The sequence below is a fragment of the Bos mutus genome, chromosome 15 (genome assembly GCF_027580195.1).
Source record: "Bos mutus isolate GX-2022 chromosome 15, NWIPB_WYAK_1.1, whole genome shotgun sequence".
Lineage (NCBI taxonomy): Eukaryota > Metazoa > Chordata > Mammalia > Artiodactyla > Bovidae > Bos > Bos mutus.
Genome location: NC_091631.1, coordinates 55,020,063 through 55,034,853, shown reverse-complemented (window position 1 = coordinate 55,034,853; position 14,791 = coordinate 55,020,063). Strand labels below are relative to the sequence as shown.

The 14,791-nt window shown below is 43.5% G+C and overlaps 1 protein-coding gene across 1 annotated transcript; it reads left to right on the top strand.

Annotated features, from left to right (window-relative positions):
- The first annotated feature begins 8,563 nt into the window (after positions 1 to 8,563).
- On the top strand, positions 8,564 to 9,036 carry LOC102280192 (nicotinamide N-methyltransferase-like). Its single transcript, XM_014477039.2, is given in 2 exon segments — positions 8,564 to 8,870; positions 8,873 to 9,036. Coding segments are annotated over 2 exon segments (471 nt in total).
- The last annotated feature ends 5,755 nt before the right edge of the window (positions 9,037 to 14,791 follow it).

Here is a 14,791-nt window from a genome sequence, read left to right as displayed (position 1 = left end):
ATGAAAAGGCAAAAAGATAGGATACTGAAAGATGAACTCCCCAGGTCGGTAGGTGCCCAATATGCTATTGGAGATCAGTGGAGAAATAACTCCCGAAAGAATGAAGGGATGGAGCCAAAGCAAAAACAACACCCAATTGTGGATGGGACTGGTGATAGAAGCAAGGTTCGATGCTGTAAAGAGCAATATTGCATAGGAACCTGGAATGTTAGGTCCATGAATCAAGGCAAATTGGAAGTGGTCAAACAGGAGATGGCAAGAATGAATGTCGACATTCTAGGAATCAGCGAACTAAGAGGGATTGGAATGGGTGAATTTAACTCAGATGACCATTATATCTACTACTGTGGGCAGGAATCCCTTAGGAGAAATGGAGTAGCCATCATAGTCAACAAAAGAGTCTGAAATGCAGTACTTGGATACAATCTCAAAAACAACAGAATGATCTCTGTTGGTTTCCAAGGCAAACCATTCAATATCACAGTAATCCAAGTCTATGCCCCGACCAGTGAAGCTGAAGAAGCTGAAGTTGAACAGTTCTATGAAGACCTACAAGACCTTCTAGAACTAACACCCAAAAAAGATGTCCTTTTCATTTTAGGGGACTGGAATGCAAAAGTAGTAAGTCAAGAAACACCTGGGGTAACAGACAAATTTGGCCTTGGAGTACAGAATGAAGCAGGGCAAAGGCTAATAGAGTTCTGCCAAGAGAACACACTGGTCATAGCAAACACCCTCTTCCAACAACACAAGAGAAGACTCTACACATGGAGATCACCAGATGGTCAATACCAAAATTAGATTGATTATATTCTTTGCAGCCAAAGATGGAGAAGCTCTATACAGTCAGCAAAAACAAGACCGGGAGCTAACTGTGGCTCAGATCATGAACTCCTTATTACCAAATTCAGACTGAAATTGAAGAAAGTGGAGAAAACCACTAGACCATTCAGTTCAGTTCAGTTCAGTCGCTCAGTCGTGTCCGACTCTTTGCGACCCCACGATTCGCAGCACGCCAGGCCTCTCTGTCCATCACCAACTCCCGGAGTTCACTCAGACTCACGTCCATCGAGTCAGTGATGCCATCCAGCCATCTCATCCTCTGTTGTCCCCTTCTTCTCCTGCCCCCAATCGCTCCCAGCATCAGAGTCTTTTCCAATGAGTCAACTCTTTGCATGAGGTGGCCCAAGTACTGGAGTTTCAGCTTTAGCATCAGTCCTTCCAAAGAAATCCCAGGGCTGATCTCCTTAAGAATGGACTGGTTGGATATCCTTGCAGTCCAAGGGACTCTCAAGAGTCTTCTCCAACTCCACACTTCAAAAGCATTAATTCTTCAGCGCTCAGCCTTCTTCACAGTCCAACTCTCACATCCATACATGACCACAGGAAAATAGCCTTGACTAGATGAACCTTTGTTGGCAAAGTAATGTCTCTGCTTTTGAATATGCTATCTAGATTGGTCATAACTTTCCTTCCAAGGAGTAAGCGTCTTTTAATTTTATGGCTGCAGTCACCATCTGCAGTGATGTTGGAGCCCCAAAAAATAAAGTCTGACACTGTTTTCACTGTTTCCCCATCTATTTCCTGTGAAGTGATGGGACCGGATGCCATGATCTCCGTTTTCTGAATGTTGAGCTTTAAGCCAAGTTTTTCACTCTCCACTTTCACTTTCATCAAGAGACTTTTTAGTTCCTCTTCACTTTCTGCCATAAGGGTGATGTCATCTGCATATCTGAGATTATTGACATTTCTCCCGGCAATCTTGATTCCAGCTTGTGTTTCTTCCAGCCCAGCATTTCTCATGATGTACTCTGCATGTAAGTTAAATAAGCAGGGTGACAATATATAGCCTTGACGTACTCCTTTTTCTATTTGGAACCAGTCTGTTGTTCCATGTCCAGTTCTAACTGTTGCTTCCTGACCTGCATACAGGTTTCTCAAGAGGCAGGTCAGGTGGTCTGGTATTCCCATCTCTTTCAGAATTTTCCACAGTTTATCATGATCCACACAGTCAAAGGCTTTGGCATAGTCAATAAAGCAGAAATAGATGTTTTTCTGGAACTCTCTTGATTTTTCCATGATCCAGTGGATGTTGGCAATTTGATCTCTGGTTCCTCTGCCTTTTCTAAAACCAGCTTGAACATCAGGAAGTTCTCCGTTCACATATCCCTTATGATTATACAGTGGAAGTGAGAAACAGATTTAAGTGACTAGATCTGATAGACAGAGTGCCTGATGAACTATGGACAGATGTTCATGACATTGTACAGGAGACAGGGATCAAGACCATCCCAAGAAAAAGAAATGCAAAAAAGTAAAATGGCTGTCTGAGGAGGCCTTACAAATAGCTGTGAAAAGAACGGAAGTGAAAAGCAAAGGAGAAAAGGAAAGATATAAGCATCTGAATGCAGAGTTTCACAGAATAGCAAGAAGAGATAAGAAAGCCTTCCTCAGCGATCAATGCAAAGAAATAGAGGAAAACAACAGAATGGGAAAGACTAGAGATCTCTTCAAGAAAATTAGAGATACCAAGGGAACATTTCAGGTGAAGATGGGCTCAATAAAGGACAGAAATGGTAGGGACCTAACAGAAGCAGAAGATATTAAGAAGAGGTGGCAGGAATCACAGAAGAACTACACAAAAAAGATCTTCACGACCAAGATAATCACGATGGTGTGATCACTGACCTAGAGTCAGACATCCTGGAACGTGAAGTCAAGTGGGCCTTAGAAAGCATCACTATGAACAAAGCTAGTGGAGGTGATGGAATTCCAGTTGAGCTATTTCAAATCCTGAAAGATGAGGCTGTGAAAGTGCTGTACTCAATATGCCAGCAAATTTGGAAAACTCAGCAGTGGACACAGGACTGGAAAAGGTCAGTTTTCATTCCAGTTCCAAAGAAAGGCAATGCCAAAGAATGCTCAGACTGCCACACAATTGCACTCATCTCACACGCTAGCAAAGTCATGCTCAAAATTCTCCAAGCCAGGCTTCAGCAGTACATGAACCGTGAACTTCCAGATGTTCAAGCTGGATTTTAAAAAGGCAGAGGAACCAGAGATCAAATTGCCAACATCCACTGGATCATGGAAAAAGCAAGAGTTCCAGAAAAACATCTATTTCTGCTTTATTGACTATGCCAAAGCCTTTGACTGTGTGGCTCACGATATACTATGGAAAATTCTAAGAGATGGGAATACCAGACCACCTGACCTACCTCTTGAGAAACCTATGCAGGTCAGGAAGCAACAGTTAGAACTGGACATGGAACAACAGACTGGTTCCAAATAGGAAAAGGAGTACGTCAAGGCTGTATACTGACACCCTACTTATTTAACTTATATGCAGAGTACATCATGAGAAAGGCTGGGCTGGATGAAACACAAGCTGGAATCAAGATTGCCGGGAGGAATATCAATAACCTCAGATATGCAGATGACACCACCCTTATGGCAGAAAGTGAAGAGGAACTAAAAAGCCTCTTGATGAAAGTGAAAGAGGAGAATGAAAAACTTGGCTTAAAGCTCAACATTCAGAAAACGAAGATCATGGCATCTGGTCCCATCACTTCATGGCAAATAGATGGGGAAACAGTGGAAGCAGTAGCTGACTTTACTTTTTGGGCTCCAAAATCACTGAAGATGGTGATTGCAGCCATGAAATTAAAAGATACTCCTTGGAAGGAAAGTTATGAACCTAGATAGCATATTCAAAAGCAGAGACATTACTTTGTCAACAATGGTCCATCTAGTCAAGGCTATGGTTTTCCATTAGTCGTGTATGGATGTGAGAGTTGGACTCTAAAGAAAGCTGAGCACCAAAGAATTGATCGTTTTGAGCTGTGGTGTTGGAGAAGACTTTTGAGAGTCCCTTGGACTGCAAGGAGATCCAACCAGTTCATCCTAAAGGAGATCAATCCTGGGTGTTCATTGGTAGGACTGATGTTGAAGCTGAAACTCCAATACTTTGGCCACCTGATGCGAAGAGCTGACTCATTTGAAAAGACCCTCATGCTGGGAAAGATTGAGGGCAGGAGGAGAAGGGGACAATAGAGGATAAGATGGTTGGGTGGCATCAGCGACTCAATGGACATGGGTTTGGGTGGACTCCGGGAGTTGGTGATGGACAGGGAAGGCTGGCGTGCTGCGGTTCATGGGGTCGCAAAGAGTCAGACATGACTGAGTGAGTGAACTGAACTGAACAGAACCAATGCAGGAGACATAAGAAGCACAGGTTCGATCCCTGGGTCAGGAAGATCACCTGGAGGACAAAATGGCAAGCATTCTTGGACATCTCATGGACAGAGAAGCCCGGCAGGGTACAATTGATGGGTCCCTGGCAGGCTACTGTCTATGGGGTTGCAAAGAGTTGAACATAGCTGAGCACACTGAATAATACTGCATTGTGTAGACAGACCACATTTTATTTATCTTTTCTTAAGTTGATGGACATTTGGGTTGTTTCCATCTTTTGACTATTATGAATAATGCTGCTGAATAATACTCATGGACAAGATTTTGTGTAGACACGTTTTCATTTTTCTTGGGAATAATTCTATGAGTAGTATTCCTGCGTCATGTTAAATCTTTATGTTAAGACAATTATTTTGGAAATTCCATTGTTTTCCAAAGTAAAAACAGTCGCATATAAAAGGAACCATTTTACCATCTCACCAGCAGTGTACGGTAGGCTTCAGCTTCTCCATAACCTTGCCAACACTTAGTTATTATTGATCTTTCTTATTATAGCTTTCTTATTATTGATCTTTCTTATTATCCTAGTGGGTGTTAAGTGATAGCTAATGGTTTGATATTTGTTTCTCTGATGTCAACAATATTGAGCATCTTTTCATATGCTTGTTATTAATCTTAAGTGGAAAATTTAAGAAAATTTAATCTTCTTAAATGGAAAATTATAACACAGTTAAAGGATGCTTGTAAATAACTGATTATACATGCTGGGATTAGGATCTTAACTACATACTTAGATACAATGTCCATAACTAATTGCTATTATCTGAAATCATTCTCACTGGAGGTAAATTTCCAAGTTTTATTTAAACAATCAACTTTTCCTCATGCAAAACGATCCCATTGTAAGTCTCTCTCTCACTCTTATCTTGGGCCATCCTCTATTCTCTCCATCAAGTCTTGTTGCCCTAGTGGCCGGCTTCTCCTGGAGCCAGTGACTGTGTGTTCTTTGCGTGTAAGCCTGGATTTGCACCCAGTGATTTCTTGATTAACCTCCTCAAAGAGTTGGATACCTGGTCATCACTCCTGCTGTTTGGGCTTGGTGGCCTTCTGGGCACCTGACATCCTCAGCGTTTCTTTTCTTTCTCTTACCTCTAATTTTCTGCTCCTTCTTTCTCCTCTGTTGGTTTCCTTTCTCCAGCGTCTCTTGTGCACTCTGTGTTATTTAATGTTGTTCATTGGTTAGCTTCTTCCTTCATTCCTCCACTAATAAATTCCAAAGGGATCTGAGGCACCAATTCTACCTCCTGCCCTTGACTCTCTCCTTTCATTAATGAATTTTCTCTCAAGAAACCCCATTGACTTGGCAGAAAAGGAAGGATTCCTTGCAAGGCTAAGAAAACCATCTTCATCAGGAAACATACTCCCTATCTGCAGTATTTTTTGAAGACTGAGAATGGAAACCAGGCATTCTCATCTCTCTAAAAGAGCCCCGGCCACAGTTGTGTGGTATGATCAACAGTTTCTACAAATGGTTATGGATGACTCCCACATGGATCAGCAGCTACTACAAAGATACTGTTTCAGCATTTAAATCCAGTATTTCCTGGAATGCAAAAGTAGGAAGCCAGGAGATACTTGGAGTAACAGACAAGGTTGGCCTTGCAGTACAAAATGAAGCAGGGCAAAAGCTAACAGAGTTTTCCCAAGAGAACACACTGGTCATAGCAAACACCCTCTTCCAACAACACAAGAGAAAACTCTACACATGGACATCACCAGATGGTCAATACCAAAATCAGATTGATTATATTCTTTGCAGCCGAAGATAGAAATGCTCTATACAGTCAGCAAAAACAAGACAGGCAGCTGACTGTGGCTCAGACCATGAATTCGTTATTGCAAAATTCAGACTTAAATTGAAGAAAGTAGGGAAAAACATTAGGCCATTCAGGTATGACCTAGATCAAATCCTTTACGATTATACAGTGGAAGTGACAAATAGATTCAAGGGATTAGATCTGATTGACAGAGTGCCTGAAGAACTATGGAAGTTCATAACATTGTACAAGAGGTGATGATCAAGACCATCCCCAAGAAAAAAAAGTGCAAAAAGGCAAAATAGCTCTCTGAGAAGGCCTTACAAACAGCTGAGAAAAGAAGAAAAGTAAAAGACATAGGCAAAAAGGAAAGATATACCTATCTGAATGCAGAGTTCCAAAGAATAGCAAGGAGAGATAAGAAAGCCTTCCTAAGTGAACAATGCAAAGAAATAGAGGAAAACAACAGAATGGGAAAGACTAGAGATATCTTCAAGAAAATTAGAGATACCAAGGGAACATTTCATGCAAAAATGGGCACAATAAAGGACAGAAATGGTATGGTCCAACAGAAGCAAAAGAAATTAAGAGGTGGCAAGAATACACAGAGGAACTGTACAAAAAAGATCTTCATGACCCGGATACCCACAATGGTGTGATCACTCACCCAGAGCCAGATATCCTGGAACGTGAAGTCAAGTGGGCCTTAGGAAGCATCACTATGAACAAAGCTAGTGGAGGTGATGGAATTCCAGTTGAGCTATTTCAAATCCTGAAAGATGAGGCTGTGAAAGTGCTGTACTCAATATGCCAGCAAATTTGGAAAACTCAGCAGTGGCCACAGGACTGGAAAAGGTCAGCTTTCATTCCAGTTCCAAAGAAAGGCAATGCCAAAGAATGTTCAAACTACCACTCAATTGCACTCATCTCACATGCTAGCAAAGTCATGCTCAAAATTCTCCAAGCCAGGCTTCAACAGTACATGAACCGAGAACTCCCAGATGTTCAAGCTGGATTTAGAAAAGGTAGAGGAACCAGAGATCAAATTGCCAACATCCATTGGATCATAGAAAAAACAAGAGAATTCCAGAAAAACATCTGCTTATGCTTCATTGACAACGCTAAAGCCTTTGACTGTGTGGATCACAACAAATTGTGGAAAATTCTTAAAGAGACAGGAATACCAGATCACCTTGCCTGCCTCCTGTGAAACCTGAATGCAGGTCAAAAAGCAACAGTTAGAACTGGACATGGACAATGGACTGGTTCCAAATTGGGAAAGGAATATGTCAAGGCTGTATATTTGTCATCCTGCTTGTTTAACCTATATGCAGAGTACATCATGCGAAATGCTGGGCTGGATGAAGCACAAGCTGAAATCATGATTACAAGGAGAAATACCAATAATCTCAGATATGCAGATGACACCACCCTTATGGCAGAAAGTGAAGAAGAACTAAAGAACCTCTTGATGAAGGTGAAAGAGGAGAGTGAAAAAGTTGGCTTAAAACTCAACATTCAAAAAACTAAGATCATGGCGTCCAGTCCCATCACCTGATGGCAAATAGATGGGGAAACAATGGAAACAGTGACAGACTTTATTTTCCTGGGCTCCAAAATCACTTCAGATGTTGACTGCAGCTGTGAAATTAAAAGATGCTTGCTCCTTGGAAGAAAAGCTATGAGAAACCTAGGCAGTGTATTAAAAAGCAGAGACATTGTTTGTCACCAAAGTCCATATAGTTAAAGCTATGGTTTTTCCAGTAGTCATGTATGGATGTGAGAGTTGGATCATAAAGAAGGCTGAATGCCAAAGAATTGATGCTTTTGAACAGTGGTGTTGGAGAAGACTCCCGAGAGTCCCCTGGACTGCAAGGAGGTCAAACCAGTCAATTCTGAAAGAATCAGTCCTGAATATTCACTGGAAGGACTGATGCTGAAGCTGAAACTCCAATACTTTGGCCACCTGATGCAAAGAGCTGACTCATTAGAAAAGACCCTGATGCTGGGAAAGATTGAAGACGAAGAGAAGGGGATGACAGAGTATGAGACAGTTGGAAGTCATCACCGGCTCAATGGATGTGAGTTTGAGCAAGCTCTGAGAGATGGTGAAGGACAGGGAAGCCTGATGTGCTATAGTCCATGGGGTTTCAGAGAGTCCAACATGACTGAGTGACTGAAAAACAACAACAATCTGATATTTGTGGGTGAAACAGCCACTACCTTTACAGTTCGGCAGAGGGGACAAATGCAATAATGATGATGATGATGATGATGATAAAATGATCCAGGGATTATTCTAAGCAGTGGAAGAAGAATTTCCACTTCATGGGGACAGTTCATTTATTGTAGAAGCAAGCAGCTAAGTATTTTGATTATTATTTCTATATTCTTATTCACTTCCTAAAAAGATTTAACCCACCACAAGGTAATATGGTCACATTCAGACACCAAAATGTCTTCTTTGATTTTACAACAGATCTGCTCCTAAGAATATAACATTTGGGATAGCATCACCATTTCGTACCTGACTTGAGAGATCTGGGTTCCCCATGAGTGGGGTAGTCATCCATGTATGTTGGTTTGTGTGTTTCAGAGTCAAGGGGCCAGAGAAGGAGAAGTTGAGCCGGGCAGTCGAGCAGGTCCTGAAGTGTAACATGACTCAGAGCTGGCTGCTGAGGGCCATCTGCCTGCCCCTGGCCGACTGCCTGCTCAGCACGCTGTGCCTAGATGCCACCTACCTGCGCCTCCCTGCCTGCCACATGGCCCTTAAGAACCGCAGCAGCCTGCTGAAGTCGGGGGCCTTCCTGGTGCTCGTGGATGCCCTGAAGAGCAGTGACTACGTGATCGGGGAGCAGAGGCCTCCAGCCTCTGTCTGGGCCCGGAGGCAGTGGAGGCTGCTGTCGGGGAGGCTGGCTACACCATCCAGCAGTTTGAGGTGATCTCCCAGAGTTACTCTTCCGCCATGGCTGACAACGAAGGGCTTTTCTTCTTGGTGGGGTGGAAGTTGAGCACATCTGTATGATACCTTGGGATCGCGGTTAAAGCAATTCCTCTGATGTGCCCAGTTGACTTCAGTCCTTGCCACAGTCATTGTGCTGCATAGAGGCTAATGGCTAAGGCCCAATGGTTCACCTCGGACAGGACTTGAGAGGTCAGTCTCCCTGGCAACCGTTGGTTGACCACCTGCTCTGTGTTCCCCATGTGTGTTGATGTTATGATGACTCAGCCTGACCAGTGGGCATGCCCAGTCTTCATCGCCTGTGGTTACAAAAGAAGACCTCATTTCCCTTGGTCTTCCCAGTTATGATGGCTTAAGTCCACACCTGCTTACAGAGAAATATCTGCGGTTATTCACTCTTCATTCCCTGATGCCTTCTTCTTTCCTGGGAACAGACTTCTCCTGTCCTTCAATTCTTGCCTTCTCTGGAGACCGTGTCCTTCTCTAGTGTCCACTGGAGCCACCACCACCCAGGGTCAGGGAACAGCTGCCACTTTTACCTCTTGGTCCCAAGTATGGGGTAGGCCCTTCATTAAGTCCCTTAGCAAACCTAAGCCAACGCTGTAACTTTTACCAGAAGAGAAGCTTAGGAATTGGAGAGAGAAAGAACAGGCACCATCATAGAGCCACTATTAGAAACAAGTGTCTTAGAGTCACGTGCTTAGAGGGTCCTGAGAGGTAGCCTGTTGGCATAGCTTTTTGCCAAACATCTACTTGGAGTTAGCATATCTCCTTATGGCTTGCTCATCCTCTCTAGGTCCTACAGCCATCACCCCAAGGCTTTAAAACAGAGGTTGACATATTAGAGCCCGGGAGCCAATTCCAGCCCGCTGCCCATTTTGTAAAATTTACTGGAACACAGCCATGGCCATCATTTATGTACTGTCTATGGTTGCTTTCCTGCTGTGATATACCTGCTGCAGATATAGCCTGCAAAGCCTAAAATATCTATTATTTGGATCTTTGTAGAAAAAGTTTGCCTTCTCCTACCCAAGGGAGAGAGCGAAGGAGTTTCTTCCTCCCCCAGTCTGAGGCCCTTTTCTCTCATCTTCATTTCTCATCCCAAGATTTCCCTCTTCCTAGGATTTACTGACAGAGGACATTTCTGCTTCCCACAAAGTAAAGTTCTTTCCCCCGTGCCCCCACGCGCACTGACAACCACATCAGGGCACAGGAGTCCAACATCAGTACATTTTTACTTGTGTGTGTTAGTCATTCAGTCATGCTCAGTTCTTTGCAACCCTATCAGGCTCCTCGGTCCATGGGATTCTCCAGGCAAGAAAACTGGAGTGGGTTGCTATTCCCTTCTCCAGGGGATCTTCCTGACCCAGGAATTGAACCCAACTCTCCTGCATTGCAGGCAGATTCTTTACCGTCTGAGTCACCAGGGAAGCCCAAGCAAACATTTTTATTTACTTGGTTGTAAATAATGGATCCACTTCCAGGACATTTCCAATTGTTCAATAGCATAGGACATTCACGTTAAAACATTCTAACCTGATTACGACTTCCAGAGATTCCCTCCGGAAGGCCAGTCCAGGCTGCATCTAGAAAGCTAAGTCCGGCTGTGTTCCTACAAGCATGTAGGCAGGATCAGGTCTGCAGAGCCTTTCTGCACGTAACTACTCCCAGAAGGCAACATGCTTAGCTCCTAGGAGTCAGCACCAGTCACCGCGAGGCCCCAAAGAAACGACCAAATCTGTGGATACTGGGCTCTCCCAAACTTGTGCCATCTGCCTCCACCCAGAATGAAAGTCAAGGCTTCTGAAACATCTGCATCTGGTTACTTTCTCCCCCAAGCAAAGCAATGGCCCTTGCTTCAATTTGCATAACTGCAAACAAAAACATAAGCCTGCCTTTAAATTGATTGAAACTTAAATCAATTTAAATTTAAATTGATTGAAACTAGTTTCAATCTCTTTTTAAACAGCAGTTTCTTTCTCTTATCATTTATTTTCGCTGCACTGAGTCTTTGTTGCCGTGTGTGGGCTTGACTGTGGAATGTGGGACCTTCATTCCCTGATTGAACCCAGGCCTCCTGCACTGGGAGCACGGAGTCTTATCTGCTGGACCACGAGGGAAGTCCCCAGCATTTCAGTTTTCAAGTGATAGGTTTTCTATTTTGATCTATGCAAGTTTGGGGGGAGAAATGCTAAGACCAGACTGCCCACAAAAGCTCTGTGAGGCCCAAGTCCCTGAGCAGATGGGTCTTCCGTGACTCTACCCCTAAGATGACATTTATTGTAACACTTGTCTGTTTCTTCCACTGGACTGTGAGCCTCTTTCTTGGTTTGTGTGTGGATCCCCTTACTGTTTGGCTAGACACGATCCAGGCTGTAGGCACAGAGTAGTAAACGGAGGAGGGAAGAACTCAGTTCTGGGAGTTTGTGTTCTGGAAGAGGAAGTTGTGGGACAAGAAGATAAGGAAACTAATCAACGAATGAGATACTGTCTGATAATGATAAGGGCGATGAAGGCACTGTAACAGGATAATGGACTGGAGACTGTCTCAGTGACAACATCTGGCTAAAAATGGCTTAAACAATAAGGGGTTATTAATCTCACAAATAAGAACCTCAGAGGTGGGTACCTGCAAGAGAAAGTGGTGGCTTTACAGCATGGTCGAGCATCCCATCACATCTCTTTCTCCTCTGCCTGTGCCTGTGAGTGGGGTTTTCATGGGAGGGAATCTGCTTCAGAAATCCCAGCAGGCTTCCCACATCTTACTGACCAGACTGACATGCCCACCTCTAGACCAGTTACAGACAAAACAGAGAAGATGCAGAGAACACTCCTAAAGATTTGTTAAACGAGCGAATAAATTCTTAGGTGATAGCAGAAAAGAAAGAAGAAAACTTCCTGGGTTCGATGAATGAGCTAGTATCTCTGATAATCTCAGCATCCATTTTTTTTTTTTTTTCCCTACAAAGATCATCCCATTTTCAAATTCTGGCTCTGCTACCTATTAGCTGTTTCTCCTTGGACAAGTTACATAAACTCTCCGTGTCTGTTTCTTTATCTGTAAAATGAGATTAAAATAGAATTTCTTATCCAAAGAATAAAAGTGAGCTGGTACAGATAAAAGACATGGAATAAATGCTTGGCACTTGATAAGCACACAATATTTATTTATTGTTAGCTATAATCATTATTATCTTTGATATTAGTTGCCAACATAGCTGAGAAAAGATATCTTCAGCTCGAAGTAGGAGAGATGACTGCAGTTCTGGGATGCTGGCATCCAGGCTTTTTACTGGCATTGCCTTCCAGAGGCGTTGTGGTAAAACTCAGTCTCTACACTGCATGCCACTAATTCCTTTCTCATTCAAGAAATATGCAAAGGACTTCCCTGTCTGTTCAGTGGTTAAGAATCTGCCTTCCAATGCAGCAGACGCAGGTTGGTCCTTGATCTGGGAAGATTCCAGATCAAGGGCAACTAACTAAGCCCGTGAACCACAACTCCTGAGCCAGAGCTCCAGAACCTGTGATTTGCAGCAAGAGAAGCCTGCGCAACACAGTGAAGAACCCACGTACCACAGCGAAGACCCAGGGCAGTGGAAAAAAGAAAATATCCAACCAACATTTGCTTAGCACCCTCCAAGTACCTTTCCTACTCCAGGCACTGAGAACGCAAATGCAACCCAACATCAGTTGGCTCACGTGTTCTCATCTTTGTAGTCACAGTGATGCCCCCAGCGCTTCCAGGTATTTCCGAAGGCCGCACTGCAGCAGCGGTCCCCACCCAGAATCGGCACGGGTCAGCCTCTCCTGCTCAGATTGTGCTGCTGCTGATCCACATCTGCAGTTGGCAAACACCGGGGGAGGAACGACACAGCTATCCTGAGAAAGCTAACCCTGCCCATGCCCAGGGTTCTGCACTGGATGCCTCAGAGCTGTACCGGCTTCCTCCAGGAGAGGTAGAAAGCTCTTTCCATCTCCGCCAAGGGTCAGCAAACGTCCCCTTCAAAGGGCCAGATAGTAAATATTTTTGACTTTGTAGGTCACAGGATCTTGATCACAGCTACTCTGAGTCTGCAATTATAGGGAAAGCAGCCTGAGACAATAAGCAAATTAATATATGTGGCTGTGTTCCAATAAAACTTTATTTACACAGACTTCCCTGGAGGTCCAGTGGTTAAGAATTCCCCTTGCAATTCAGGGGAGGAGAGTTCCCCGCAGTGGTCAGTAAATTAAGGTCCCACATGCTGTAAGCAACTAAGACACGATGCAGTCAAATTAAAAAAAAAAAAAAAGACTTCATTTACAAAAACATGTGGACAGGTGGATTTGGGCCAAAGGTTATAGCGTACAGATTCCTGATCTAAACCCTGAAGCAGCCTTGCTAGTGCTCAAAGTTTTATAAGGTTTCTCTAGTTAATTTCTTATACTCCATTCTGCTTATAGGAGCTCAAACCCAGTCCAAGGGGCTGAAACGGAAATATGCGGAACAGTTTCCTTCTTGCTCCATCCATGCTCTGTCTCTCCTCCCTGCTACATCCCCCAATCAGAACTCCTTCCTCCTCCCCCAGGGGGATGCATTCCATACAGAATGACAGGAAATGGAGGTGGGGGTGGGGCCAGGGGAGGGCAGATGAAATCAAACTACACCTGTAGTTCTCAAACTGCAAGTCAACATCCATTGTGTTAGTCGCTCAGTTGTGTCCTACTCTTTGTGATCCCATGGACGGTAATCTTCCAGGCTCCTCTGTCCATAGAATTCTCCAGGCAAGAATACTGGGTAGTAGATCGAATAACTGGATCGAGCCCAGGTCTCCCGCATTGCAGACTGATTCTTTACCGTCTGAGCCACTAGGGAAGACCATTAATTCAAATTAGTTCAAGAGAATTCAGCAGATCTCTGATATCTTTCAACAGCTATCTTTATTTTTTTCTTATTTAATCAGAGAATGAGATGGTTAGATGGCATCACTGACTCAGTGGACATGGGTTTGGGTGAACTCCGGGAGTTGGTGATGGACAGGGAGGCCTGGCGTGCTGCAGTTCATGGAGTCACAAAGAGTTGGACACGACTGAGCGACTGAAATGAACTGAACTGAACCCAGCTTTTTAAGTTTTTCTTTAGGAAGTTTTTTGTCTTCCACAAGTCACTACATCCCAGCCATTAGTAAAAGTCTCAAAACCTACTTTTGTGGGAATTTTATGTTTCTTATAGGTCCCTCTTACTGCAGTTCTCTGTCTCAAAATAATGTATTTCAATTTTCATTAGTGTATCATAAAATCAAATTAGTGCATCACAATAAACATTTGGAAAAATAATACAGAATAAACTAGAAAACAAAACTCCAGATAGCAGCACTTTGTATAGTCTTATTTTGTGAAGTTGTGTTTTAGTTTTTTAGTCTACGGCCATACCACCCTAAACGTGCCTGATCTTGTCTGTGTTCGTTTTTTAAAAAGCTACATGTATATCCGCAGATACAGAAATTCGTGTTTATATATACGGTGCATGTGTGCTAAGTCGCTTCATTTGCCTTTGACTCTGCGACCCCATGGACTAAAGTTCTCCAGGCTCATCTGTTCATGGGATTCTCCAGGCAAGAATGCTGGAGTGGGTTGCCATGCCCTCCTCCAGGGAATTTTCCTCACCCAGAGATCGAACCTGCATCTCCTTTGGCTCCTGCATTGCCAGCAGATTATTTATCACTGAGCCATTGCGGAAACTGTTTATATGTATGTATGTATATATATATACACACACACACACACGTATATTTCCTCCTGGATCACTGTGTAAAATGTATTTATTTCTGTAGGTTGT